The sequence below is a fragment of the Platalea leucorodia genome (assembly GCF_965183815.1).
Source record: "Platalea leucorodia genome assembly, chromosome: 7".
NCBI lineage: Eukaryota > Metazoa > Chordata > Aves > Pelecaniformes > Threskiornithidae > Platalea > Platalea leucorodia.
Window position 1 is genome coordinate 42390870 of NC_138829.1, and position 19288 is coordinate 42410157.

General features: G+C 41.5%; 2 protein-coding genes across 9 annotated transcripts in view; one reads left to right on the forward strand and one right to left on the reverse strand.

Annotated features, from left to right (window-relative positions):
- Positions 1-19288, forward strand: part of ZNF106 (zinc finger protein 106) — a gene marked incomplete at its 5' end in the record, with an annotated part of 67266 nt that overhangs the window by 40163 nt on the left and 7815 nt on the right. For 6 of the 7 annotated variants that reach the window (XM_082318331.1, XM_082318332.1, XM_082318334.1 and 3 more), the window contains one exon: positions 335-4886. In XM_082318331.1, the coding sequence (XP_082174457.1) occupies positions 335-391 (57 nt within the window). In that variant the 3' untranslated portion in view covers positions 392-4886. Of the gene's footprint in view, positions 1-334; positions 4887-19288 lie in introns of those variants that run through there. The other variant, XR_014228872.1, reaches the window with a different exon arrangement.
- CAPN3 (calpain 3) overlaps positions 5999-19288 on the reverse strand; it is a 38698-nt gene continuing 25408 nt past the window's right edge. The window contains exons 15-24 of one of the 2 annotated variants that reach the window (XM_082318348.1): positions 18307-18324; positions 17096-17197; positions 15263-15340; positions 14539-14596; positions 13873-13937; positions 12764-12832; positions 12112-12190; positions 10405-10521; positions 10005-10063; positions 5999-7017 (exon numbers count right to left, since the gene is read on the reverse strand). In XM_082318348.1, coding sequence (XP_082174474.1) covers positions 6991-7017; positions 10005-10063; positions 10405-10521; positions 12112-12190; positions 12764-12832; positions 13873-13937; positions 14539-14596; positions 15263-15340; positions 17096-17197; positions 18307-18324 — 672 coding nt within the window. In that variant the 3' untranslated portion in view covers positions 5999-6990. The remainder of the gene's footprint in view (positions 7018-10004; positions 10064-10404; positions 10522-12111; positions 12191-12763; positions 12833-13872; positions 13938-14538; positions 14597-15262; positions 15341-17095; positions 17198-18306; positions 18325-19288) is intronic. The other variant, XM_082318347.1, reaches the window with a different exon arrangement.

Here is a 19288-nt window from a genome sequence, read left to right on the forward strand (position 1 = left end):
AATTTCTCTTTAAGCACTGGCTTTGGATATGATGTGTTTATTCAATATGCCCTTCTAGTCAGAAGGGAAGCTGGTTTTTATTTGCCTTGAATCATGTGGTATGTGAGATACTTTTATATATGTGATTTAATAGCTTGGCATTGTTTTGTTTTGTTTTTTTAAATGTTTTTTTAGATGCTTTAAGCCAAAAAATGTATATTATCCAGAATGTCACTTTCACTGAGGCTTCAAGAATCTTTTGTAAAGTTTTTTGTGGGTTTTTTTGTTATTTTATTATTATTATTATCATCATTATTATTATTGTTATTAACGGACTTCTCTGGTTCTTTCCTAGGATGCTGTAGGACACATTGAAAGACATGCTGAGGATGACAGCAGGATTGACTCATGAAGCTTTTCACCTCCCACATTGGGAAGTAATTTTATATGTCAGAATTATTCCAAATAACACCAGTTTCTTACTCCAGTCTTTCCTTTCTTTTCCCGCTTGGAATGCAAAAATGGAGTGGGGCTGAAATGCCTTGCTACAGAGACTGCAGGTTGTGTTGCACTCTGTAGAAATAAGGCTGGTCAGTTAAGACTTAGCCCAAATGGAAGATTCTTGCAAGTTTTTAATTCACTGACAGATAAGAATATTCCCTCCTCTTGTCTGCCTTGGTTTTTTTGTTGTTTGTTTTTTCTGTTGTTTGTTTGTTTTTGTTTTTTTTTTTTAAGAATCATAGTCTGAGAGTCTTCGGGAAGTCCAGAGGGGTGTTGAGAACTTAGATTACAATAGGTGCTGGCGTTTGCAAACTCAACTTGAAGCCTGTTAAGTGTCTAAGACATGTCTGTTTTTGTGTTGTATCCAATTTTTTTAGCTGATTTTAATAAAATTCTGCAAACCAGAATATCACAAATTCTAACAGTGTAGCCTGAATATCCAGTGTACATTTTGACTTTCTTCATAAAAAGAAAAGGTATTTTATGGAGAACTGGAATAAATTAATTTTTTTAATGTTAATTGTAACTTATTTTTTATTCCTTGTGTAAAAATTGCTATAACTGGCACAATATATACAGTGACAGACTGCCCTAAATACTATACCTCCTGAGGTATTTTGTTTATTTGGAGGAAAGCAGTTATTTCTTGAGAGGTATGCCAGTAGCAACAAAACAGCCAGAACAGTGGCTCCACTTACATGCTTTGCAATCTTAGTCTTTTTAAATATAGGTCCTTATGTACAGGAAAAAAGTAAGTGCTGTCGGCTTTTGTTATAGCTAAATACCAGCATAACCACTGCTATTTTGATACAACACCATAATTGGATTCCTGGTTTTATTTGGAATCTTAGTGACTGAGCTTTGCAGTCCTGTATCTTCATGGCATAGCAAACCAAGAGAAATGCAAAGGCACTGCCTGTCTAAGTGCATCCACTTAGGTAGTGTTTTGTTTCTGTTGTGAACTGGCTTAATTGGCTTGGGCTAGATCAAGTTCATAAAAACTCAACTGGAAAGAATGGAGCAGGATTTTAAAGGATTTTAAAGTCTAAAGTTCTCAAGCAGAAGCTGAGGATACAAAACGCATATCGCATGTAAAAGTCTTATTTCTACTAACGCACAGAAGGTGCCACAGAGAAGCCAGCGCAGAGGGTAAGACTGTTTCTACTTGTCAGGATTCCTCTGCAGGTGTCCCTTGGGGTGGCAAACGTTACCCATTAAATTCAGTGAAATGTACTTCTTGCATCCTCTCCCGTAACGACGCTTACTTAGCAAAGAGCTCTGTTAAACAATGAGACTAATCTAGCAAGGAGCTTTATGTTCACTTTTGCCTGACTTGCTGCTCAGGATAAATAAAGCAGAGGTTTCCTTAAACTGTAACAGAAGGTAAAGACAGCCCAGTGTCAAAACTGAGCTGCTTATAAATGAATCCAGCGCTGTTCAAACAAACTGCGTGTACTGTTTTTACTGGGCATCTCTTTCACCACTACTTTGAGGCTTGGTATGCCAGCCATAGACCACGTAAGTTCTATAGCCTCATTCTTTGACTATAAAGAAGCCTTTTTAGGCCAAGAAACTGATTGAGGGAAGCCCATGGATGTTCCATTCTGCCATCAAATCAAGGAACTTCAGGGCCTTCTCTGAAGCACACCATTTTTGTATTGTTTTAGCAGACAAGCATAATTTCACTGTAATTCCTTGACATGGATGATTTTTTTTTGTGAGGCAGGTGTAAAATAGGAATGAGATGCAGTAGCATCCTACTTCAAAGACATGGAAATCTCTGAGGTTCCAGTATTTTTGTGGTGATTTGTTTGGGTTTTTTATTAAGCTGTTTGTGGACAGGAAAAAACCCCAGTATGTGGCTCAGCCCCCAGGCTGTTTTGAGGGTGTTTTTGTTTTAGTTTTTGGGGTGTGTGTTTGTGGGTTTGGGTTTTTTTTTTTCCCCCCCCTTTCTTTCTGTGGTCTGTGGATGAAGCAATTCAAGAGAGAATCAAGTTCAGGGAAATCTCTGAGCAGTGTAAATGTTTTCTGATGCAGACTGTCTTGCTCTAGAGTCTCCGAGAGTATTTGTTTTTTTCATGACCTAAAAGCAGAAGACTGCGTAATAATACTTAAACCATTTCCAAAATTATTGATGTTCAAGAGTTTTTCTGGGTTTTTTTGAACCACAGTGAGGGAGCATGTAAAAGTGTGGCATAAACAATGTGAATGTCCCAAGCTGTCCTTTGTGGGCTATGCTTGAGGTGAAGCTCTGGAGGTGTGTGTCCTGAGGACAAGCATGTGGAGTGATTGTAGCATTCTGAAAAACGGTGTGTGAGAGTAGGTTTTGTTACTTCTTCCTTGTGATTCTTCACGTTCCTTCAGCTGTTTTCAGGAACGTATAGAGATCTTTCTCACTAGGTGTTGCAACAAACACAGTTATTACACTTTATTTGCATTCCTGATTGCTTGTTGGGTTTATATTTTCTAGTTGGTGGAAGCAGACTTCCTTTTCTTGTAGTCCGTGACATTTCCTTATCTGTCCTTGAAAACAGTCCTCCTGAAAAGTCTGGACTTCTGAAATCCAGCTTTAGCTTTAGCAGTGGTGTCTTTTGCTACTTTGTAGGTCATTTCAGATATGTTGTAAGAATCTTAAAATGGGTAAGAGGCAGGAAAATAGCAGAGCTGCATGAGTGTGTTTTAGAATTGTTTTTAATTTATGAAACAAAATTTTAAAGTTGCTCAGGGGTTCAGAAGAAAATGCTGTTCTGCTTTGTCCTGAGAATATCTTAAAAGGATTTGCTATGAATTTGTGCAGCTGTGGAAATCCCCAGGCTTCCCTGGAGTTCTGTGGGGAGGTTTCCTGCTTGTTCAGCTGGAATTCAGTGCAGCTTTCACTAATGGCTGTTCACTTCTTCTGGAGGCAGTAGCAGAAGAGAGGTGGTAAACTAACATACTGGCTTGGTAGGCATTAATGAGATCCTCTCTGGTCTGGCAGCTTAGGGTTTTGACTCCTGATATACCTCCAGTCGAAGAGTGTAATAACTTTGGGAAGGCAGAATATTTGTGACATTTAACAGAGTAATATTTGCGTGAAAAGCAGTACGGCACATCTGAAGCCTGTTGCAGGACTATTTTTGTTTTCAGTTTGTTTTTTTTATGCAAGTAAAAAGTTGTGGGTGGAAGAGTTAATAGAGTGAGGGCTTATTTTGTGGTTAGCTGTGTTTATTTTATAGTCAAATGTTAAATAATGAGCTCTGGACTTGGTATATGGCTGACTAAATATGGCGGGCCCTTTGAGGGGCAAGCCGCCATTTTCCTCTTAGCAGGAGTGTCAGTGGGCTTATTAAGGTATGAGTATCCTCAATGGACAGAAAGTGCTTAGAGGTATTATGGTCTTTTATGATACAAAGAATGGGCCAGGCACTACTAAACCCACTTACATCATTCTTTTCAAAATCATGAGAACTTGTTACGCCATAGGCATACCAGGCCCTGCCCGAGCTCCAAAAGGAGGGCGTGAGTAGCATAAAATGATCACTTAAAGTTCACATGTGCTGCAAAGCTTAACCTTCCCCAACAGCCTCGCATGTATTGAATGATAAGACAATGCTAGGATTGGTCTATATTCATTGCTCCTTTTTCCTTCAAATCACAGGGAAAAATAAGTTAACTGACAGTGCAAAATACTTCATGGCCTAACACTGCTGCTTCTGTGTGTGGAAGGGGCCAGAGGGGAAACTGCTGCATCCGTTGGTACAAAGATGTATTAAATATCCCAGCTTCTGCTTGCCTTGTGTCACTTCTGTGTGGATTGCAGACTTTAGACATATTATCAGCGCATGAGCTGACTTCTGCAAAATAGCAGGAGTTTGGCTGTGCAGTGTGTTTGAAATAGTGCCGTTCTTGATGCACGCGTTAGGTAAACGATAACTGAAAACTTGCAATAAACTGCAGGTTCCCAGAAACAAAAACATGGTGTTGAGAAAATATTTTTCCCTTCTTTTGAAACACGAGTACAGATGAATCTTGGTTTTCAGGCTCGTACGGTACTATTATTCAAACAGTCTAAGTTGTCCAGAGTTGTGAGGAAGGATAAGGAAATGGTTTCAGCTACTGTTTGTAAAATATTTAATAGTGAAAGTAAAGAGCAGACTGTGTAGGTATATATTCTGTTATATGCGCCTGCCAGCTTCTCAAATTTCATTTTGCTGTAAGTGTTAAACAGCCTTTTTGAAGAATGGAAGTGGAATAAAACGATATAATTGAATATTTAATAATTTAGGCTGTGTAGAACATGTGCACAGATTGACCTTGGTTTTCTTCTTTCACTTTGGTACAAAGTTGTGAACGTACTAGCGAAACTTCACACAGCAAAAGAAGAAGGAAAAAAAAAAAAAGAAAAATAAAAGTTCTTTATATTGTTATGGTTTGTCAGTCTGATTCTTCTTTGTTTTGAGTAGAACGATTCTTCACAGGATTTGATGGAACTTGACTTTGTTCTGGATTTTTTTCCTTTTTGAAGAGGGCTGGATAAAATCAGGCCACTTTGAAGCTCCAGCAGTGGCAGGAATGTGGGAAGTTTTTGCTCCCGATGTGCAGGAATCTCAGACCTAGTCGTTTGGCAGGGAAAATGGAAACTGTCCACCCAGCTGGTGCCGCCAAGATGACGTACTGACTGCCTTGCTTCATGGCCCATTGCAAAAGGAAGTTCTCTAGAGCTGTTGGTAGTTCACTCAGCAGGACTTTAAGGACCAGTTTTGAGTTGCCAATCAAAAATCCTGATTTTGATCTTTTGACTTTTTTGTTTTTCTCTGAACACCCTAGCCAAGAGCATCTCTGCCATATTTTTGTATGGAAAACAATAGCTTAGTGGAGAGAACACATGGCTGGAACCCAGGGCTCCTACTGTTCCAGTCATCTTAAAAACTTGATCTGGGTTAAAACAACAGTTGAATTTAAAGGAGGAAAAACTCTTCTTTAGATAAACTGTAGGATTTTCTTATTCTTTCAGAGTAAGTTACAATGCAGGACAACGTGAAGAACTTTATAGTCAAAAGGTTTTCTCTTTCTTAATGACGTTTCAGTTAAATGTGCTACTTACCAGAATAACTTTGAGTGGATGCTAGGATTTGTTTTTACAATTTTGCTTTACAATAGTGGATTGCTTTGTTACTTTTCACCAGTAGAGAACTAAGTAGAAGGTTCTCCTGACGAAGTCTGGTCTCTTCACACCTCTTCTTGCACATTTTCTTCTTCCTTCCATTTTTATATCGATCAACGATTCACCAGTTCTGAAAGCCTGTCATCCTTAAAGCTAGTAAGGATGGAGCTCTCAAGCTCAAGTGCTTTTTTTATTTGTAATGCATTCAAGGAGCAAACTGGCAAGTGTTTGAGATATGAAACTGATTTCATGCTTGCCATAAAACTCCAAAAGCTGCTGTATATTCAGGAGAATGACAGAAGAGTGCTCAATGTTTCATCCTCCTCTGTTCTTTCAAAATAAAAACAAAAGACAACCCTAAAGATTAAGCCAAAATCCAGTTGATTTTATTTTTTGTTCAATTAAACTAATTGTACTTACACATTCCAATAATCTTCCCAAAGTGGTCATGCCAACATAGTGTCTGATTCTGCTACAAGTCACCTCTTACAATAAAGAAATACAGAATACTGTCAGGAAATAGGACCGTGGGTGGGGAGCGTGTATGTGTAGAGAGAGAGATTTGTATGTATAAGAGGCTTTCTGTCTCGAATGGCAAACAACTTTCTCAATGTTACAGAGAAAGCTGTTACAATAAAAAAAAAAAAACATTTTAAATGTCCAATGTGTAATTAAGATACTGCAGGAGGTACTAAAAGTGAGGGTGAATTGCTCAGTTCTGATACTTTTGCTGAGGCACTAGACCAAGAAGTACCTCGGTATTGCAGCCTGTTGCGCCTTACTTCCACGTTTCTAGCATAGCAGAGAAACAACCTGCACAGCCACATCTGTAACAATGTAAGTGATTGGGATGCATAATATTAACGTAATCCAGCACAATCTCATGAAATATTCAGTCCATATTATGAAGAGGCTGAAATGATAGTATCAAAAGCAGAACAAAGAGTTAATGCCTAATTACAAGGTGGTAGTACACACCTCTGACTTTCACAGTTCAAGTACAGTCCCAGTTTTGCCTGACTTGAAGGAAGACTTTTCCAGCTGTCAGCAGAAGCAGAATAACGATGCAGGCTCCATCTCTTTACCATGCAGAAAAAGCTTAATTCAGTCATCAATAAATTACTCCCTGTTGCCTGAAGGAAAATGTCAGGAAGTTAAAAAGCAGTTACAGAATGTGCGCGCCGGTCTGCCTACTGGAGTGCGGTTGTCTGTTTTTCTAAGGAATTCTTCCCATGCGCTGTTTATCTCGGCGAGTCAAGCAGGTAATTAGGAAGTGCTCTTGTTTGCACTTGGGGATGAATGGAGCTAGTTACTCAAAACGGAAGTCTCGAGCATTTTCTTGATGAAGTTGGGCACTGGCTCCGGTGTTACGCATACATCGTGAGCTGCAGCCACTGAAAGAAGAGTTAGAATTAAAGGATGAAAGACCTGTTGGCATCATCCAACAAATTGTATTGAGGCACCACTGTCTCTGTAGCTGGAAGGCAGCTGCTTGCTGATACTTAGTATGAAGCATACTGGCAGTGGGGAACTTTGTCTTAGGCTTCTTGCTCCTGTTCCTTCTTCCCTTCCAAAAAATGAAGGGGTTTTTTTGTGGTCTTCCTAGCAGAAGGCATGCTTTTAAGTTGCAACTTTCTATGTCGTCTTAATAAGATTTAAAAAAAGGTAAAGAACTGTTAAACCCCCTTATCAGTTAATACGTTTAAACTAAAGTATGTTTGATTTAAATTGCCTTGTTAAAAAAAAACATCTGCTGTGCCTGTCGCCGAGGTTTGAGTAGCTGCAATGCCTGTTGTCGGGGTTGGAGTAGCCGCAGTGCCTGTAGCAATGCTATTCTTAAATAGTTGTTCAACCCTAAACAAGACCTGAACCACATTCAGGAGACATAGCAACAAGAACATGCTGGTTTGAACATCCCAAGGATATCCAAAATTCTCAAGAGCTGTTGTAACTAGCCTGAAGGAGAAAAATGGCTACTACTTTATACTGACTCATGGGTGGTGGCAAATGCCTTGTGGGGGTGGTTGCAGCAATGGAAGCAGAACAACTGGCAGCGCAGAGGTAAACCTATCTGGGCTGCCGCGTTATGGCAAGATGTTGCTGCCTGCTTAGAGAACCTGGTTGTTAAAGTACGTCACGTAGATGCTCACATACCCAAGAGCTGGGCCGCTGAAGAACATCAGAACAACCAGCAGGTGGGTCAGGCTGCTAAGATTGAAATGCTCAGGTGGATCTGGACTGGCAACATAAGGGTGAATTATTTCTAACTCAGTGGGCCTGTGACACCTCAGGCCATGAAGGAAGAGATGCAATATATAGATAGGCTCGTGATCAAGGGGTGGACTTGACCACGGACACTATTGCACAGGTTATCCATGAATGTGAAACATGCACTGCAATCAAGTGAGCCAAGCGGTTCAAGCCTCTCTGGTATGGAGGACGATGGTTGAAATATAAATATAGGGAGGCCTGGCAGATTGATTATATCAGACTCCCACAAAGCTGCCAAGGCAAGCGCCGTGTGCTCACCATGGTGGAAACAACCACGGGCTGTGTTTCCATGGCTGGAAACATAGCCCGTGCCACTGCCCAGAACACCATCCTGGGCCTTGGAAAGCAAGTCCTATGGTGGCATGGCACCCCAGGAAGAACTGAGTCAGACAACGGGACTCATTTCCGAAACAGCCTCATAGACACCTGAGCCAAGGAGCATGGCACCGAGTGGGTATATCACATCCCCTATCCTGCACCAGCCTCTGGGAAAATTGAAGGACACAATGGACTGTTAAAGACTACGCTGAGAGCCACGGGTGCTGGGGCATTCAAACGTTGGGATACACATTTAGCAAAAGCCACCTGGTTAGTCAACACTAGGGGCTCTGCCAGTCGAGCTGGCCCTGCCCAATCAACACTCTTACGTACTGTAGAGGGGAATAAAGTTCCTGTAGTGCATGTGAAAAACAAGCTGGGGAAGACGGTCTGCGTTGTTCTTGCCTCGGGCAAAGGCAAACCCATCCATGGGATTGCTTTTGCTCAAGGACCTGGGTGCACTTGACAGGTGATGTGGAAGGATGGAGAAGTCTGATGTATGTATCAAAGGGATTTGATTTTGGGTGAGAACAGCCAATGAATTAAATTGTATGATGCTAATTGCTATATTATACTGTATATCATCACTTCTATGGCACCTATATGCCATATCAATGGTATTACAGTAAGAATCACCTAGGTTAATGAAGAATGAACTTTGATGAAACTGAGCCAAGCGCAGCAATAACGGAACCAGAACTGGCTTCAGCATGCAACAACCCAACGCCACACACCATCTCTCCTGCCCTGAAGGACTGTTATGGCAGATGGAGCCCAAAGTCATGGACTAAATGAACTCAATGGACATTTTATTGGGATGGCCCATAGACTAAGGGAATGATATCTGCGTGTATGTTTCAAAAGACAGGAAAAGTGGTGGTGATTAATTGGAATGTATTGGAAAGTGTGGGACCTGGGCATGACATAGATGGTATAGAGTAAGGGGTGGATAGCGTCCTGGTTCTGGCTGGGATAGAGTTAGTTTTCTTTCGAATAGCTAGTATAGTGCTGTGGTTTGGATGTAGTATGAGAATCCTGTTGCTAACATACTGATGTTTCAGTTGTTGCTAAGTAGTTCTTAATGCTAAGTCAAGGGCTTTTCAGCTTCTCATGCCCTGCCAGCGAGAAGCTGGGAGGGGGCACAGCCAGGACAGCTGACCCACGCTGGCCAAAGGGCTGTTCCATGCCATGTGCCGTCACGCTCGGTCTATAAACTGGGGGGTAGGAACCTCTGCTTGGGAACGGGCTGGTTGCATAACCAGCATAACCAGCATAACCACCGGTTGGTGGGTGGTGAGCAATTGCATTGTGCATCACTTATTTTGTATATTCTTTTATCATTATTATTTTATTATCTTCCCTTCCTTCTCTGTCCTATTAAACTGTCTTTATCTCAACCCGTGAATTTTACTTTTTTCTCTCCCCCATCCCACTGGGGCGGGGGGGCAGCGAGCAAACGGTTGTGTGGTGTTTAGCTGCTTGCTGGGTTAAACCACAACAACCTGAAAGGTTTTTTGAAGCACTTTAAAGATGTTATGAAGAGTCCGCAGCTGTGCCCTTCAGCACCAACTGGAGTCTTACAGAGCAGCTGTTGCTGGCAGATCACAGATACAAATGTTTTCTGTGTAAAAGAGGTAGCAACATTTTTAGGAGGTTTTGTGGACTCTTACCACTTGGATGATAATTTCAGACCTACTCTCATAGGCTACCTTGAGAACGTATGCAATGAATAATACAAATAAAATTTAGTATTTTGACTTTGTATTAGAAATACTGGCATAAACCAGCTTACCTCCAGGACATTGAGCTTAATGATGCCATCTCCATCTTTATCAAAGGCGTGGAATGCCCCTAAAGCAAGGAAACAAAAGTAGAGTAGATTAAATTACTGTGTGCGTAAAGATGATCCCAGATAGCAACCCAAATTGTGCCCCTGCTGTGTTGTGCAAACTTATGCAGGTATTTACTCACATGGTCAGCAAGTATTTCTGCTAGGTTTTTCCTTAGCTAATACAAAGAGAAATGCAATGGCTTATTTTCTTTTGTGTTTGTATGGGACGGCTGTCATATTTTAGATTCCCTAAGCACATAAATTATTAAAACTATATGGAGGCAGTAGTGCTTTGAGTACAACAGTGTTTTTTGGGGGCCAGGAGGGGAGGAAGCGCAGCAAAACTGGGGCAGCCACTCACTGAACATGGCATCCAGGCGCACGAAGCAGCAGATGAAGCTGTCAAAGTCAATGTTCATGTTCTTGTCAGCGTAGCGCATGGTGATGATGTCGTAGAGCTGGTTGTTCAGCCGAAACCCTGCAGAGGACGAGAAACGGGGCACAGCTGGGCCGCGGCTGGGGAGAAGCACTGGTGCTGGCCAGGCCTCCAGGAGAGATTTGGCCATAGGCGCTTCCCCAGCCCAGCCGAGGCTCAGGCTGGAGGGTACTGCTGCAGCCACTGAATAAAATGAAGTAAAGCTATGAGAAGCTTCCCTGTGTCCAGCTGCTTTCTTAAAACAGAAGTAGCACTTTGAAATTACGATTTGGGAGGGCCAATAGCACGCGAGTTACCTCATGCTGTAAATATGAAGAGGAGGGGTCTCCACCAAAGAGTTTGCAGCTTAGCTGAGCCTGGTAAGAGCAAAGCAACAAAAACTGGGCGACAGAAACATAGGAGAAAGTTTCTATGAAAACACAATTACATGATGGTCAAAAAATAGATAAGGAGGTGACTCCTTGGCGTGGTGTTACCAAGCTGTGGCACTGGCTGCTGCAGCGTGCAACCACACTTCATAAAGGGTCTGTCGTGATTTGGGTACGGCTGGTTGTTGGCGAAGCCTGAGGTCATGCACAGACATGCATGTCTGAGAAAGTCTCAAAACTGAGAAATTTTTATTGCAAAATGTGTTCTTTTTTTTTTTTTAAAAGAAGTTTTGAAGTCAGGGTAGGAGGTATTTAAGTAATTTTTTTTACATTGACAACTTTCCTGGTGAGAATGGAAAATAAAAATGACCCATATTTCTACTGCAGCAGAAGTCCAAATCCAAGTGTAGTTTTGTCCTTAGCAAAGGATCGAATCACTGATGTTTTGTAAAGTACAAGATAGCCATCTGTTTATATTCCTTGATGAACTGGTAACTGATGTGCCAAAATACTACTGAAGATGAAGTGTCACTGAAATCATCACATTTAGGTTTATAGCGATGCTACCAGTTTTCTGATTAAAGAAGCCATCTTGCTCCCTTGGAGAAACAGCAGCTGGGGGAGGCCTACTGTCCAGGGAAAGCAGCACACCGATGTGCTCGAGACAAGATGCAAGAAGAGTCAAAAGCCTCTCTCTGCAGGATGAATTTCATTAACTACAACTTTTGCAAAATACCTTCTTTTTACTACACAGGTAGAAGAGGAGACCGAGCCCGCAGTGGCTTAGTACCACTAAGAAACACGCGCAGGACTCAAGAAATGTCCATCCAGTTGCCTCTGATGCAAACTTGGACATTGGCCTGCTCTGCCTCAGTTTCAGTGCCTGTACACTTGGGTTGAAGGTTTTCTGCTGTTCTTTGATTGTTACTTAGACAAACATAAAGAATCTACAGCTTAAATGAAATCAAATATCTTCAGGGCTTGCTGGTCCCCCTGAACAGCAGGACCCCGAGCGGGAGATCCTTAAGAGAGCAGAGCATCATTCATTGGAAAGTTGAAAGGGCTGAAGAGATCTCTTTCGTTGGCAAGACATACAAGACTTGCCATTTGGATATTTGAGAAGCTCTGTTGGGGAAAAAAGGATTTTTGAATTTCTGTAGGGTCTCTTTTTAAAAGCCTGCACTGTGTTCCTGATTTCACCCTGTGACAGATCAACCATAGTAAGGTTTCTTTGGCTGTTGGGCATTGAACACAGGGGAAGTACCTGCATCATTGACTGCATTGCGCATCTCGTAGCTGTTAATCGTTCCCGAATGATCCGTGTCATAACGCTTGAAAATTTTCTGGAAAAAGAAAAAAATAAATACACAACAGAAATAAAAGCTTGTATGTCTGTTGAATGTACCCACTGAGTGGGTATGGGATGTGTGCCGCAGGCACTTGGAGGCTTTGCCATTTGCTGCTTCTGGGCAGTCTGGGTTGTCAGCACAGAGCTCCTCTCAGTCACAAAGTAAAATAATTTAGATCCATGCTGTGAGAAGCAAAAAGCTCTCCCATAGAGACTCTCCTTGTTTGACTTGAGTTTATGCTGTTAATCCTCTGTCTTGATTGCCCTAATTAAGCAATTTGCGAGGCCTGATTCTAGTTCTCATCACCCCTCTCCTCCAATTTATATGCCTCCATGCTGTTCTTGTGGGGGAAGCTCTTACATGAGTGCTGGAGCTTCAGAGATTCAGGCTATTTCCTTAGGCTGTGAGTTAGGATGAGGAGAGATGTTACTTTTATTTTTAGAAGCTAATTTGCAATTTTTTTAGCTTTTCTTTTTGTTGTAGTCTATGTAGAGAGGTCTGGTTTTCCTACGCAGGCTTTTGCGCTGCAGAAGGTGTGAAGAACAGCACTGTGGATACCAGCAATACCTGCCAGCTTTTAATCTTGTCCCAGAGATGTCGAAACTCATCAAAGTTTATCTTCCCTGAGCCGTCTGTCTGTGATGCAAGCATTCAGGTAAAAAACCCACATTTTAAAGAGAAAATTAATTAAGTGTGCAGCTACTGGTGAAGTGAATGCGAAACTGAGTTCAGGATCTCCTCAGCACTAAGAGCTGGCTGAACTGCACAGTAAAGTATTTGTGAACGTTTTGGTTATTGTGCATAGTATTTTGTTTCAGGAGCGTGAAGCACTATTTGTACTTTGTGTAAAAGCAAACACCTGGTACAGGAGAGAGGCTTGCTCCTGGAGCTATTATAAAGTATGTGAGCAGGATGTTTTAGAGGGCTCTTTCCAAATACCTCCAAATGTGAAGCTTACCCAATGTTTTTATGACACCTGAGCTTTATCCTAGAGTGAAGCTCTTTCTGCCTTGCTTAAAATGAATTGAGAACTAAGCAAAAGGTTGACTAAAGCCATTTACAAAAATGCGTTTAGGCTCCAACCATTATGGCTCTGGGTTGTAGTTACAATTTTGTTCTGGTTATGTTTGAATGTGCTTATGTTCTCTCAAAATCACGCATTAAGTCAAATAGGAAAACTGAGTGATGTTGTATCAGAGATAACCCCATATGGCATCTTGTAGTGTGTTTTATTATACTTGCTCTGAGACAATTTCTGTATGCGTTGCATGCTAAGCACACAGTGGAATGTATAACACCTTATAAACTTAAAGATAAGAGAGAAATATAGTAAGTTTGTTGGCAAGAGCTGTAGTTATGTCGGGTTGGTTTAAAAAAAAATTTTTTTAAAATCATGCTTTAGTATATGAGCTGGCCAGTTGCTGATACCTAAGGGAGGGTATCATACTGACTAACTTATTCTGTAGTTTTCTGTTTTGGGATATTTTCATCTGCCAACTACGCTAATGGTGAGATGACTGGAATTAACATGTGCCAAACCAGGAATGCTGTGTTATCTGACTGCAGGCTATAATGTACTGTTCTGCTTCCCTGGCTTACTAAGGGGTGTGTGTGTGTAGTGCAACCCAAGTGGATGAGTGTGGTATCAAGCATCCCCTTTCACCAGAAAAGGATACATCCATCAAAGCAATCATGCTGCGGCAGGATTCCAGTTCAAATCCTTCTGTCTTTAGGTCCTTATCTGAAATAAATGATCCAAGGTGAAAACAGATCATGCAAGTCAGCAAGCACTTCTTCCTGTTAGATGTAACTCTACTCAAAGTAGAAACCAAATTTTCTTCCTTCATCCAATAAGAAATGAGTGGTAGAGCAATCTGAAAAGAGTCTAAGTAATGTTATTGCTTGTGAATTAGAGATTACTTTTCTTGACCTGTTATATACAATAAAAATCTCTGGAAAACTCTAAACTAACTAAGCAAGCCCAGGGTCTGTGGGCTAAAGTTTGCTAAACAGGGAGAAAGGTCTGCCTCTCCATTAGATTTTTTTTTTTTTTTTTTTAAAGGGCATTTGCAGACTGCTAGAAATGCTATATTATCCTGTGTGGTGCTTCCAATGAACATTTGCTCATTTCTGCGTTATCAGTACTTGATCTCTTGTAGAGAGCATCTCTATGAAAAGTTCAGCTCGCTGAAGTCTCAGATGCAAAGTCCATGGAAGTATAACTAGGAAATTTGTGAATTTGAAACCGTAAATAATTTTTAGAGTGCAACTCAGGGGTGGAGGGTTATGTTATATCACAGATTTCTTTGTTCAGCGTTACTGAAAAACATGCTCAAACTCACGTTTTTTTACAACGTTATTGAGAACATTCCTGAGTTCTTCAGCATTGATCTCCATGTCCTGGTGGAAAATGTGGTGAGAATATCATTAATTACAATGTTCCTTATTAAGCAGATCATTTTATGGATGGATATGCTAAAAGTATGAAGTTTTTGGTCACTTTTCAGTATGGCATATACATGTTTCAAACTAGAGAGCATTCTAATTCATAAAAATACTAGTCCAAATCTTTCTTGAGGCTACAGTACAAGGTAGGTCCTAAGTTACCATATAGTGCTTATTAAACTACAACTACAAGAACAATCAGTAATTTCAAGCCATTGTATAAGCCAAAAATCCCTGTAACCCATTTGCAGCCTCTTGATTTATGCAGTTCTTTGATCTGTTTTTACTTTTAACTTCCCTCATTAAGCACGTACTGAATGGCATTGTATTTCTAACTTGTTTATCCATGCTACGCAAAATAGCATCTTGTAGTAAAGTAAAAGCCTGAATTTAAATAAGGCTCCCTTGTACACAATGGGAATAGCTTATATGTACATATGAGGATAGCTGTATACTTAATTGGATTTTTATTTGATTTTGCTTAGCTTCAGATCTCAAAGGAAATTTGATACAAGGAAGTTCAAAGGAAATTTTAAAATTCAGTGTTTTGAACCTGCGACGCAGGTGCTGTTGTGGCTAGGCTGCTTTGATGGCAGTGACAGAGATCGGTTGCATACTCACATCCCCTGCAATCTGTCGGAAAATATTCCTAAACTGTTCTTCCTCTTCAGTCCTCTCACGAGCTTTTGCTGAAGGACGCTGAAAAGAGACAAGGAAAAAAGAGGTACAACCTTAGCCCAGCAGGGAAGGGAAAGGCCTGGGGGGCTCACTTGCCCTTGCGCGAAGGAGCCTCTTAGTGAATCTGGAGCTCTTTGGAGGAACGGGTCGTCCTCCTGTTCCTTTCCCCTGGTTTTTGGGTTAAATGTGTTCCTTGGCAAAACTGCTAGGTATTTAACTTCATCCCATTGCTTTCCTTTCTCTTGGAAGGAGCCTAAAGGATTACATTCACTGACAGATGTTTATCTTCTAATTTTTTGTTTCAAAACATTGCAAAGGAGAAGTTTGGAGCAGAAGAGGCATATCTGCTCCATAGCTGCCTTGTAGGCTATGAATTGACCACAGGGACTCGGGCTTGAGAGCTCTTCTAATGTGGGGGCCCCCTTGCTGGAGACAAGTAGCACATGAGGCAGAGGAAAACCATGAAAGTGAAGCTTTCTCAGACACGTGCAAAGAGCAAGCCTGAATTCTGAGGCTGATACTGAAAAAGGAAACTCTATTTTATTTTTTCCCCCCACAATATTAAATTACAGGAATTATATGTAACAAAGTAAAGTGAATTTTCAGGGTCTCGAGAACAAGTCTTATGAGGAGCAGTTGAGGGAAGTGGGGTTGTTTAGTCTGGAGAAGAGGAGGCTGAGGGGAGACTTTATCGCTCTCTGCAACTGCCTGAAAGGAGGTTGTAGCGAGGTGGGGGTCGGTCTCTTCTCCCTAGTAACAAGTGATAGGATGAGAGGAAACAGCCTCAAGCTGCGCCAGGGGAGGTTTAGGTTGGATATTAGAAAAAACTTGTTCACCGAAAAGGTAGTCGGGCACTGGAACAGGCTGCCCAGGGAAGTGGTGGAGTCTCCATCCCTGGAGGTATTTAAAAGAAGGGCAGATGTAGTGCTCAAGGACATGTTTTGGTGGTAGACTTGGCCGTGATAGGTTAACGGTTGGACTCGATGATCTTAAGGGTCTTTTCCAACCTTAATGATTCTATGAATTTCTTGGCTTAGTTCTTTTTTTTTTGTTTTTCTAAATGCAGAGGAAACTTAAGATCAGTTCCCACTTTGCCACTTGCATGCTCTGGCATTTGGGCGGCAGAACAGCACGCTCCCTGTAAGCAGACACTCAAGCTGTGCCTCTGGATGCCACCAGCCTGGGTGCAGGATCTGGCTGGTGCGTTTTGTGTCCCTCAGCCACCTGCAGGCAGAAACTCTGAATTTGCTACCCTGTTTTCCTCCTCTCCAGTAGTGAGAGAAGAGGACGAGTGCAGGAGCTCCTGAGGTTACTCAGGCATTTTTTCTGTGGCCAATGGGACTGGTGTAGGGCTGTGTAATTTGTAGTGGTGAGAGGCTGCGATCATTGCCAGGAGCTCCTGAAGCCCCTTGGGTGCGGTTTGCCTGTGTGCCCTGTATAAAGTGGGTACCACTTTAGGGGGCTGAGCAAGAGTGGATTGAACCGCACTGCTCATGGGGACAGGATCTCTCACAGCTTGGATCCTTGTGTGAGAGAGCAATCAGATGTTTTTCAAGCAACTACATCCTCCAGCACAGGTGTTAAGTAACCAAAGGGATAGTCTCTGTTCACCCATGCTCACCAGATCCACAAAAACCAGATGCAAGTTATGGTAAGATTTGATGAAAAGCTGTGAAGCATCTAAGGATGTTTCCCCATTCCTGTGCTCTCCCCAGCCACTCTTTCATGCTAGCCAGACCAAACCCTATTTCCCCCCTTGCCACTTGCTGCAGAAACCTTTTTTTCATCTGTGTGGGTTTTTTCACCATCTTTGCCAGCATCTTCATCTGCTGTCAGCTCCTTATTACTGTTCGCTCTGTCAGAAACAAAGATGATAGGCTAGAAGAAGAAGGAAGAGAGCAGAAGAGGAGTGGAAATTACACAAAAAAATAGTGGAAGGGAAAGTATTTGGCAACACCCGTTCTGTGGTAAAGCGCATGCAGCAACAGCTCCTGCCCCAAGAGATTGCCTGGAGAAGCCAGAGCTGGGAATGAAAGAAAACAAGGAAAAGAAAAGGTGGAGGAACTTCTTAAGTTACTGCTCTCCTCATGCTAGAAAAGCTGCAAAAGTCTTTTTGCAAAATAGTGCAGTCTCTGGCTTCTAGCTTTCCTTTTCAGAAAGCCGGAAACCATTTAAATGTAACTTTTTTTTTTTTTTGAAACAAAATAAGCCTCCCAGATTCTTGATTCTCAGTTAAACTGATGAACTTGCCCCTGTCTGTGAAGGACAGTAGCACTGAAAGCAAACAGAATCTGAATCCTACACAGAAAGTGAGTATTTGTGTAGGAGCTTGTTAATTATGCAAAGCTTATGTTCCTTCTCTGTATTAATTCTTGAAGCATTCAGCTGTAAGCAGCCACGTGCAATTGTTCTGTTTTAGTGCATTTAAAACAAGGAAAGCTGCTACAAGATGCAAATGTGTTTCCCTAGAGTATTAATTGCAATCAGCCTGTCTTGAGATTAAAATGCCTGGTTACATTTTCAGGGTCCTAAGTGTGTTCTGTAGAACGAAAGGAGAATCCTGGACTCTGGTGAGCAGAAACTTCAGGAAAGAGGAGTAGCTGGATTAGGCAATGGAAAGCAAATGTGAGGCATGTGTCTGGAGAAGGGGTGACTTCCATTAGAAAGGGGTGTTTGGATGCCTGTGGAGGGGCGGGAAAGAAGGGTAGTTGAGCAACCCAGAGGACCAAGCTTGTAAAGCTGAAAAGTTTCTGTCACCCTTTTGGGTGAGGAGGGTATATGATGCTATAGCTATTTCATTAGATTTTAGCGTAGTAAGACAAAATCTTTGCTGCTTGAAAATGGCCTCTTATCCAGTGCCCTCAGTAATGGGACCCGTTTCCAGATGCAGAGAAATCACTAATGATGTCAGGGAACTGTGTTCCTGCTGCATGCATTGCACATGCTCTTTGTCTTGCTGGCATTCAGCACGTTGCACAAGTACCCACCTTGCCCTTTTTCTTCTTCTGTACAAAAAGAGACAATTAAAAAAAAAAGTGTTTTTAAACAGAATTGTAGATTTTATGCATATTATGCAGAGCTGATGGTAAAATTTAATTTTTTTCTTTCCTTTTCTCACATTTTTTTCCTATTCTTATATTCATACAGTTTTCAAATCTCAAAAAATAAGGGAAAATGCACCCACCAAGAAATTGCATGCTGAAGGACAGAAATTGCAGAAACCATAGCAAAACAGTGTCCTATCTCATCTGAGGCTTTGTCTGCTTGAATAAAATCTCTCTTGTACCTTTAGCTCTTACTATTCCTTTTCTTTCTCGCAGCCTGTCAGTGCAGTGGAGATTGGCCGCCTGTGCCCACAGATCAATGTTATCTGAAATGGCAATTAAATGCCACCAGATTTGGACAGCTATTTTGTTATCATGACAGCAAACAAAAGGGGAACGCTTCTGAGCAAGGTTTGATGGCACTCTGTTCTGGGCAGGAGCATTTCCTCTGATCTTTTTTTAAGACTAATTGTATTGTTAGCTCTAGTATATTCCCATATAGATGTGTAAAACCCCAGGCTGAAGAGTTAGAGCTTGTCATGGATGCTAGTTTGAATCAGAATATCAGCAAGATCCTTTTCCAGAAAGCATGTACTTCAAAATAAGGTACTTTTTTCTTTATTAGATAAGATGTCAATTTCACAGACAAATCTCAGCACAGAACTAGGCCTCCCCCAGTAAATGAATACTCTCAATTGATGGAGGCAAAGACAATGCTTAGCATCCAGCTTCTTTATGCCAGGAATAGACTTCAAATCTGGCAAAAGATTTTGGTCTGTCTGAATTAGAAAGTAGTGTATATAAAGCAAGTGTTAATAAAAGTATCTTGCTGAGAAATGTGGCTACAAATGGTTTCCTGCTGTAGGTTTCCCTAGATGCGATGCTACTCCCCTCCCTACTTCTATTCACATACAAAAGAGGCCCA